General features: G+C 31.9%; 1 protein-coding gene across 1 annotated transcript; it reads right to left on the reverse strand.

Moving 5' to 3' along the window:
- Window positions 1–5,669: 5,669 nt before the first annotated feature.
- LOC115880151 lies at window positions 5,670–9,070 on the reverse strand. The gene is made up of 2 exons (XM_030897284.1): window positions 8,785–9,070; window positions 5,670–5,774 (listed from the first exon to the last, which is right to left on the reverse strand). Exons 1-2 carry the CDS (start codon window positions 9,068–9,070, stop codon window positions 5,740–5,742), a joined length of 321 nt encoding a protein of 106 aa, XP_030753144.1. The 3' UTR covers window positions 5,670–5,739.
- Window positions 9,071–10,677: the final 1,607 nt, after the last annotated feature.

The raw sequence follows: 10,677 nt of genomic DNA on the forward strand, positions 1-10,677 counted from the left end.
TATTACTTAAGTTTAGTTATAGATGTTATTAATATTTCAGCTATAATTTTAATTTTTCTTACATTTTACTGAAAGTTTCAACTTTAGGTAGTCTAGTATTGCTATATCAGAAATATACTAGGTGTTACATTACAATGTACTTGGTAATTATATTTAGTGATTAGAAATACAAGAGAGAAATAGTAGATATGTAAAATTTAAAGTTGAACATTTATGAAATCAAACGTTTATTAAGACATATTAATTTATTATAAACACCTCATAATCCTTCAAGGTAAACACATTTTCGATCTAATATTTGAAAATTCAGTTTAAGATGCTGTTTTTAACGTAGTCTTTAAGAAAGTTATTTTGTTTTCTACCTATTTATGTAGTTGAATAAATATATGGTTGTAGAAAAGTTAAGTAGGTTCCGAACTTCAGGTTTTGCAAATTCACTTGAGAATTATATCAAAAATTCACATAATTTATAAGTATTACATTAGTTTTTCAATTATTATAATTAATTTTAACCACCTCATTATATTTCAGAGTTTTTCAGTTTAATTCAGGTATTTCGCCAGTATTTCAGGAACTTTTTCTTTGTATACGCCATAATTAATAGCAAATAACTCTTCGAATAGTGTTGTAATAAATTGACACATTGTGAGTGTTAAAATAGTTGTGTAAAATTTTGTAGAAGATGAGAACGAAGCGTTTATTAAAGTACACAGGGCTACTTTTTAATAAAAGCGTAATTTCTTTTAATTAGAAATTAAAGTAAATGTCCAGATGGGTCAAATTCTAGGCGCCAGAGTACTATTATGTAATAGATTTCACAACACGCTGTAGATATTTCGAAAACAAACTACTAAAGGACGACATAAAATAAATATTCTCGGAAATAACATATTGTTTCGGTAAAAACATGTTTAAATAGTTTTAAAATGTTTAATAGTTAATATACAACTAGCAAATCCGATTATCTTAATCTTATATAAAATGCATACACTTTTCATATTATGCGTAAACAAAAATAAATAAAGCGGTAATATTATTTTAATTCAAAATACATACATAAACTAAGCTACCTAGGTATGTACTTAAATCTTTATGCGTAAATATATGAGTTTTACAACTCAATCATTTAGGATACCTTTCACCTAAAACGAATAATTTCAATATGAACTAGCTATATTTCACTCACCTGAATACTCTTTGCCATCCACGGAATGGGACAAGTAGAGGCATAATCTCTAGCATGTGTAACGACTTGCATGACGATATCTAGGTTGAAATGTTTCAAACATTCAGCTTGATTGTGTGAAATCTAAGCACTAGGAGCAAAATGAGCGTATCTGGACAAGTTGCGTTTATCCCTCCGGGCGTAAATGATCGACGTTAGCGAGTTTCGGCGTAAATTAGTAGCGAATTATGCGAAATATCAAGCGGAATAAAAGAAAAATTGGATGCGTAGCGAACTATATTCAGCGTTAGATCTACTAAGGATCTGCTAAGGATCACTTCGACACAGCTAATAGGATCCAATCAATCTCCAAGGTAGACAGGTTCATTTGAATTTCTAAGAAGCTGAGGATTGGTTGATATGAAGTTAGAAACATCCTAGAATGGCATGCAAGGTTACTGAACAAGTGCTGTGGAATAGCTAGGTATGGCAAGCTATGGATTTGGTTATGGTAGATTCAGACCTGTATTAGGATAGGAAAAAGAAGGAGTAGGGTTAGTTCTATCCGGTACTCTCTTTTTCAAGGTAAATGTTAGTATGATAGCTGGAAAAGGCGTGTGGTGGTTGCTAAGGTATGAGTTTATCACCTGGGCGCTTTGTGAGTAGGACGGACAAGACTTGCGAATAGGGATGAGTCCCGGTATTCGGTCTGGTTAGTTCGACCCGGATTGCTCTCTTTTCCAGTGGCTGGAATAGGCGTGGGCCCATAGTTAGATTTTAGATTTTAGAATATAGATTTTAGATTTGAGATTTAACTTCATTTTGTTGCACGCAATCTGCAGATTGCGTGTAACACCAATATATGTATAATAAGTAATTCGTTTATTTTACCTTTTGAGAAATTTTTTGTCCCTGAATAATTTATTTGTCCATCATGAGTTTTTGAGTATTGTTTCCACCAGGTGAGTTACGATATTATCTTTTACATTTTATTTATTTAAGTAACAAATAAGACGTAGCTCCAGTATGAGCAGTGAACAATCTAACTATATTTTATTTCAGCTTTAAAATGTCCTTTAAATGATTCTGACTATTATGTTTCCCCTTTTAGTGTGTTGTAATAATAGTAACAATTAGCTGATAAAGTTTTGTCAATTGGTTTTGTATCAATTGTCTAGTATCAACAGCAAACAATCTAACATATGTTTGTAGCATTTAAAAATGTCACTTTAAACGGTTATAAACACCCTTTTAGTGTGCTGTAATAATGGTAACAATTAAGCTGATAAGGTTTGTGGTGGTTTGTATCAATTGTCTAGTATCAACAGCAAACAATCTAACATAATATATTTTTATTTCAGCATTTAAAATGTCCTTTAAACGAACGATTCTGATTTTTGTCCTTTTAGTGTGATGTAACAATGGTAGCAATTAGCTGATAAGACTAAATAACAGCAAAAAAAAACTAATAAATATTTTATTTCAGCCTTTAAAAATGCCATTTAAAGGTTCTGATTATTTATGTCCCTTTAGTGTGATTCAGAGGTGTGAGGACACTCAAAAGTCAGGAATGGCCGAATGTTATCGACGCCTATGATCCTTATGATAGGCGGTCATTTTCACGCCGTGCCTGCTCCCCGTGTCCGCTGATGTTTGCGAGTAGCGGAGTAGTATGCTTTGGAAACAGTTGAATGTCAGAGATTGTTGATTTCGGCCCATGGTACAAAGAATACAAGGTATGATCGATAGCGGCTCCAATTTCGTTCAGTTCGCGCATACCACCTGTGACGTCACTAGGAAAATAATGAATAAATAAAAATAGAAAGTTGACGGAGATCTGCATTTTGGGGATTATGAGTTGAAGAATTGTTTTATTTTAAAGACTTTTAGTTCGTTTAATTTAATAATTACTAAAACCAGCAGTTCCAAAATATATTTAAATAATAATTATCTATTAACATGGATTTGGACGATAATGAGGTAAAAATACTAGAATTTATTTCTGTGTTCAATTTATAAATTGTTGTGGGTTTTTTAGTTTTGATATTTTATGGTAAATAATTTTCATTTTTTATTGCCTCTGAATTCACATGAGGACAGAGATGAGGATATCTATGGAAAAATAACCACAAGAGGAATTGTTACATCATTTAAAAAATCTTGGAAAGTTTATTGTTTCCCATCGAAAAGTAGAAAATGCCAATACAGATGAACGTATTGTAATTGTGATAGAAGTAATTCCAAGGGTGAAGTTTATTATAATTAGTGGAAGTAATACCAAAGGGTGAAGTTTATTATAATTAGTGACCTGTGCTTCTTTTTTATATGTAGATGTTTCTGGTTTTGAGAATAAATCAGTTGAACGACACCCAAAATTTAAAGTATTTGCATACCCAGAATATGCCCATCAAGGGTTATATAGCTTAAATTTCCTTTAATGGTAGGCAATTATTCAATGCAAATTAACTTTTAAGTGACTGAAATATTAAATAGTTTACAATGGGTATATCACTAAAATATATTACTTTTAGGTACAATTAGGGCTTGATACATTTCAAAAAGTAGAATATTATTTTATATTAAATGAGGTGTGTACTAACAAGTAATTTATATTAATAACGGAGATTAAAAAATAACAGAATAAATAGTTCTTTTTTTATACTACAAAAATAAACTATAGAATACAACAGTATTTAAAAAAATAAATAAAAAGTGATGTTCCGGCCGAGATTCGAACTCCGGTCTCTCGCTTCCTAGCCCGACTCCTTATGCACTGCTCCACAGTAACTGCTTAGCGATAATTCAATGACGGTATATAAACAAAAAAAAAACAGGTTTATAACAATGTCTTGACGATTTGAACTGGCGCGCGGGGCGTGCTGATATGTTGCCATTTATCACCTGTGACGTAGCGACCAACCTGCATATCATACCTTGTATTCTTTGTACCATGATTTCGGCCCAGAGAAGATATTGTTTGTCAAGCTAGTTAGAATTATATTTTAAAATATCAATTTCTGTTAAATATATTAATCTCCCGATTACATTATTGAAATTAATACTCCAATAAATTAAATTTGTAAAAGAATCAAATAAAATAAAAGGTTCATGTAGAATACACGAAAACTCTGGGGTTTAAAATAAAATACTGTTTGCTTGCTGGCTATCGTGTATTGCCTGAACTCGCCTTTCCGCATTACGTAAAGATAAACATTGTTGTTTACAGTTATTCAGAGTACATTTTTTATATAATAATAATCTCTAAATTATTGAACACTACATCCACCTTCTTCTTTTAAACAAATTGAAATACATTAACAAAATTAGCAACAAGATATAACTTCTGCAACCTATAACTAAAACGATATAACTTATTACCTAGATATATTAATTTAACTAATTACAATTTACAATAAACAGCAATTAGTATAACTTAATGCTAATAATAATCTCTTAGGGACTATATTTTGCTTCAATAAAATTAAGTTAAATCACAAAATACCCACTATCCAAACAATACATTTAACTTCATTCAATAGTTCCCTAGTCATGCTCATGACTACTATCATTTTGTTCTGGTTTATTAGTGACTTTCCATTCTCCTTCAATTTTCTTTAAATGTATTATATTTCTTCGATAATCTTGACCTGTTTCGTCATTCCTAATTTGAATATCACCTCCATTTTTATTTATTACTGTATGTGGACTTGGATTAAAGTTTGGACAAGTTTTATTACTTTAATTAAATTTTCACATAAACTTTGTCACCTGGCTCCAAATTAGTTTCTACTGCCTTTCGTTTTCTGTCCCCGTATTCTTTTCCTTGTTCTTTTAATATTTTGTCTCTGTCTCTAACTTCACTGTCTAAATTATTGTTTTCTAGATCGCTGATGCTAGGAATCTTGTCTCTAAAAAATCTCATCAATTCGGATGGAGATTTACCGGTAATACTGTGCGGTGTACTATTGTACATCATAATGTAATCGAGATCCCTTTCCAGTTTTTGTTTTAAAGCTTGTAGTACACAATTCTCTTTAGTATGTCACGATTTTGTCGTTCAACTTCGCCATTTTGTTGAGGCCCATAAGGTATAGTGTGAAATAATTCGATACCGGTTTCTTTATGTGGTGATTGCTATTTGTTAATAAAACACTTCTATTGTTTGTAATATCGTATATTCTTATATACACTTTTACAATCACGTAACGCTCTACGCTACAGCCCGTAAACTACCCTCTCGATCCCCGCTCGCCTCACCTTATCAGAACAACAACAATCTGAATCATCCTCTTTTTACAAATCAATACATTACATCTCTTCCTTTGTCTTAAAACAAAATTTTAAACAACAATAATCTAATATAATTACAATGAACAAAGCTAACGAAAGAACTAACTCCTAATAATAACAATATTAAAAATAATGACAAATATATATATCAATATAACAATATAATATAATACTTAATACACATAATATATAACAATATAACAATATATAATAATAATGGTAACACATATTATCTAGAAAACTCATAATAATAATAGGATAATTAACAACCTTCACCCCCATCTTTAGAACAGGTATTTCTCATCTTGTTTAATGAAATCTGTAAATAAATGGTTTCTTATATTATTTATTTATTTATATTATTTTTTATTATTTGGTTGTTTAATTATTGTTATTTGTTATTTATTTGGTTAATAAATTTGTTATTGACCTATGACCGTTTTTTTTTTTTTCTATTTTGATTTACTATTATCTTCATTATTTACTACTTGCCACTGACCCTCTAATTTTTTAAGGTGAACTATGTTTCGCCTTAACTCTTGCCAGGTTTGCGCATCTTGAATAACAACATCACCCCCTAGCTTTTTAATTACTGTGTGTGGTGTTGAGTCATATTCTGGTGTATTTGACAATTAAATTTTTGATATACTTTATCGCCAATATTTATGTCAATATTATCCGTTGCCTTTCGTTTCCTATCCATATTTTCGTTACCTTTTTTCTTTTTGTACTCTCGATCTCTGTCTATTGTTTCATCATCAAAAACGTTATGTTGGTTATCTGTGATAGTTGGTAATTTGTCCCTAAACTGACGTCGATAGAATAATTCGCTAGGAGTTTTCCCCGTGGTTGCATGAGGTGTGCTGTTGTACATCATAAGATAATCTACCAGTTCCTCATGCCAATTTGTCTTGAGGCTTTGGCTTATCTTTAAACGTTTGAGGATGTCCCTATTCTGTCGTTCAACCTCCCCGTTCATCTGAGGCCAGTATGGAATTGAGTGATATAATTTTATGCCTTTCCTTAAAAAATGATTTTATTTCTTCGCTTGTGAATTGTTTGCCATTGTCACAAGTTACTGATACCGGAAAACCCAGCCTTGAAAAAATTTCTTTAGAGACGTGGTGGTTGTGCGACGTTATTTTTTCATGATTTTAATTTCCTTATATCTGCTAAAATAGTCTACGATAACAAAAAGATATTCCCCTTTTGGCAGAGGACCCATAAAATCCATGGCTACGTCTATTCAGGGAGCTGTTGGGATTTGTCTTCTTTTCATGGGATAGGGAGGATTGGAAGATGATACCAACGTGCACCCTTTACATGCTTTAACGATCTTTTCTGCTTGTTCGTCGATTCTGGGCCACCAAACTTTGGTACGTAGTCTACTTTTCATTGCAACAATTCCTGGATGGCCTTCATGCGCCGATTCTAGAACTCGTTGTCTAAGTTTTTCAGGAATTACAATTCTCGTACCTCTTAAGAGAATCCCGTTACTAAAGCAGAATTCTTCTTTAAATACTTGACAGTGTCTGATAGCATCACTCCACCGATCTTGTTCAATGCCTGCTTTTAGTCCTAAAATTTCTTGGTCAGATTCGGTATTTTCTCTAATCTCTTTTACTGTCACAGCGACAGGACAAGAGTGTGCGACAATTTGGTGGACAAAATCGTGACTCTCAACCGATGCTCGAACTTGCCCTTCACAAAGTCGGGATAACGGATCTGCAATGTTATTTTTCCCTGGACGATAAATTATTTAAATTATGACTGAAGTCTTAAGACCCAACGTTCTATACGTGCACAGGGACGAGATCTAGGACCAAAAATAGTTTCGAGTGGTTTATGGTCTGTTATTAGTTCGAATTGGTCCTTACCATACAGATACATCTTAAAATGTTCTACGGCCCAAACTAAGGCCAAGGCCTCATTTTCGGTTTAACAGTAGCACTTCTCTACATCTGTTAGACTTTTGTTAAGCAATAATTCTAGGACCGCTATTGTCAAACTGAATAAGTACGGACCCTAGACCTACTAGACTTGCATCTGCAATGACCTGGGTACGATCCATTGGATCATAATAGCCTAGCGTTTTAATTTGAGATAAGCAGACTTTAAGTTCATTAAAAGCTTGGGTTTGTTTATCAGTCCAGAATATTGAAATGTCAGCGTTCTTTGACAGTTTTTGTTTTAAAATAATTCTAGCGGTTCTGTTAAGTAGCTAAATTTGGTAGCCATTTTCCAATAAAATTAACTAACCCCAAGAAACTATGCAACTCGTCTAAAGTTTTGGGAGCTCTAAATGATTTAACCACCCCTACGTAACTGTCTAATGGTCGTATTCCTTGAGAGGATAAAATATGCCCCAAAAATTTTACTTGGAAGTACCGTACGCATTTTTCTTCCCAGAAGAACATTATTTTCTTTTAAAATTTTTAAAGTCAAAGATATCCGCTTATCGTGTTCCTCTTCCGATGTACCATATATTAATATATCGTCTATAAAGTTAACCGTTCCGTTGCATGGAAGCAGCATCGTTCCATGGTTTTGAAAAAATTTCTGGGGCCGCGTTTATCCCAAATAAAAGACGTTTATATCTATATAACCCTCTGCTGGATATAAATGTGGTTATATATCTGGATGAAGGGGCGATTTCAATTTGATGAAATGCATTTTTAATATCTAGTCGTGAAAAAAACTTGGCTTTACGAAAATTTGTTAAAAGTGCGTCTATTGTGGGTAGAGGATAATTTTCCCTTTGTATCGCAGTGTTCGCTTTGCGCATGTCTATACATATTCTGACATCCCCGTTTTCCTTTAAAACAGGCACCATAGAAGGATGTGCCTGCACCTACCTGCACCTGCCTGCCTGCTACCCATTCCGATGGTCCATTGATTTTTTCAATTATCTAATTTAAGTAATTCATCTAATTTCGCATTGATTTTAGCTTCCAGCGGAATGGGTACCCGTCTATATGGTTGGCTAGCAGGGCTGACGGTTTTGTCTATTGGAATATGTATCAACACGTTTAAATTTTGGAAATAACTCTATTACATTACTTATATTAAGACCAATTTTAAGAACTCCTAAAGAGATCGCTGTAGTTTTGCCTAACAAATTTCTCTTGCCATTTTTATTACATAAAAAGTTGCATTTTCTTGGCTTGCGCCTAGTTTTATTTTAGCATCAAATGATCCTAAGACGTTTAAAGGTTCTTTTGCTCCATATGCAAAGAGAACTTTGTTAAGGTTGTTTGTTTGATTAAAAACTACAATTCCCGATTTCTTTAGGATTTCCCAAGATTCTTCAGCTATTATATTCGACCTACTTCCCGAATCAATAAGCATGTCAACATTAACACCGCCTACTTCACAGGTGACTGTATCTTCGTCGCCATCTAGATGAAATACGTATTCGGTGTCGTCGGCTGCATCTGATACATTGTGAACAGCCCTATCATTTTGTCCAGGTTTGAATTTCTTCTTTGGTGGTCCTGTTGTAGCTGACTTATTAGTAGGACGGAATATTCTTGTTGATTTGCAGTATTTTTCATAGTGCCCCTTAAATTTGCATTTATGGCAGATGACGTTTAATGCCGGACAGGCGAATGCCATTGCTAGAAGGTTTCTTTTAATTCCTTTATGTGGACCACTTCTTTTTTTGTCTTTTTCCGTTATTTCCTAGCTCTATTTCTTTGAAGTTTTGTTATTAAATTAAAAAAAACTAAAATTTATTTTTGTTTTTTTACTTCTAATATTCGGGTTCTTTTTATAGACTATTTGTCCTACAAAATATTCTTTATTTTCGTCACCCTGTATATTAGTTTTTTCAATAATCTTTTCCTTACTTAAATTTAAATCTTGTTTGACATTTTTGCAAATAGTTTCTAATCGATTTTTAGATTTTCATGTAATCAGAATAAAATATTTTAGGTGAAAATATTTCATTAGGGTCTCTTAAATCTGTATGACCAAATACTAATTCGAATGGGGTAAAATTTGTCGAAGTATGAATTGAATTATTATAACCTATTAATGCGTATTCCATTAAATTTTCTTCTTCATTTTTATACATTTCTTTTATTATTCGCAAGTGTTCAATAATAGTGGAATGGAATCGTTCTATTATACCGTTTGATTCATGATGTGCAGGTGTTGTGAAATGAATTTTTATATAATGTAAATTTAATATTTCTTTTAACAGTATCATTATTAAATTCGCTGCCTTTATCTGTTACAATTTTTTCAGGTATTCCAAATAGTGAAAAATACTTTATTAGAGCATTACTTACATCTATAGCATTTTTTCCGTTGATTTTAAAAGCTTGTGCAAATTTAGAGAATGAATCTATAATTGTTAAGTATATTTTATGATCGTAAAAGAATAAATCCATATGTACAATTTGAAATGGTTTTGAAGGTGTTTCAGTAAGCATTAAAGGTGAATACGTTGTTTTTCTAGCATATTTTGCTTCCATTACAAATTTCTGCAAGAATTTATAAATTCAGTTATATCAGATGTCATGTTTATCCAATAATAGTTCTTTTTAAATGTCTTCTAATGTTTCATTTATTCTATATTTATATACCTCTATGATTCGTTTTGCCTTCATGATGATTTTTAATTAACATTATTTGCTCGTCTTTTTCGGTTACAGTATTGACTAGTTTCATACATCTTAAAAGTTTTGGTCCTTTTTCAGAAAATGTTCAAATAGATTTTATTAAATATATTATATATAATTCATCATCTGAATGGAAATATAAACAATATTGTTTTTCATTAGTCGTATGATCTCAAAATCTTAAATTAAATTTTTATTATTTGTCTTAGGAACATTTACTGTTAAAATTTTATGGTGTTTGTAATATTCGTGTTTTACATCTAATCTAGGATATGAATTAGGAAAACTAATATTTGATTAACTTTGTTATTAATTATTTCGTCATAAATTCTTTATTCCATCGTTTGTCGTTTCATTTTGCGTGGAATGTTGAGTTTCGATGTCTTCTGTCTCAGGTTTTCTAGGTGGTTGTAATTGAATGTGAGATATTATGTTAATTTTCGGTTTTTCTGAAGTTTTGTTTTACTTATTTATGGCTTGTTGATCATGTTCCTCATTTAATGATTCGGCTAATTCTCTTAAATATTTTAAAGCGTCTTCTTGTTCTTCGTCAGAGTCTCTTGATGATTGATCAATGATTCGTCTTCTAATACATTG

The sequence above is a fragment of the Sitophilus oryzae genome, unplaced genomic scaffold (genome assembly GCF_002938485.1).
Source record: "Sitophilus oryzae breed Bouriz unplaced genomic scaffold, Soryzae_2.0 scaffold_1618_pilon_pilon, whole genome shotgun sequence".
NCBI classification, from domain to species: Eukaryota; Metazoa; Arthropoda; class Insecta; order Coleoptera; family Curculionidae; genus Sitophilus; species Sitophilus oryzae.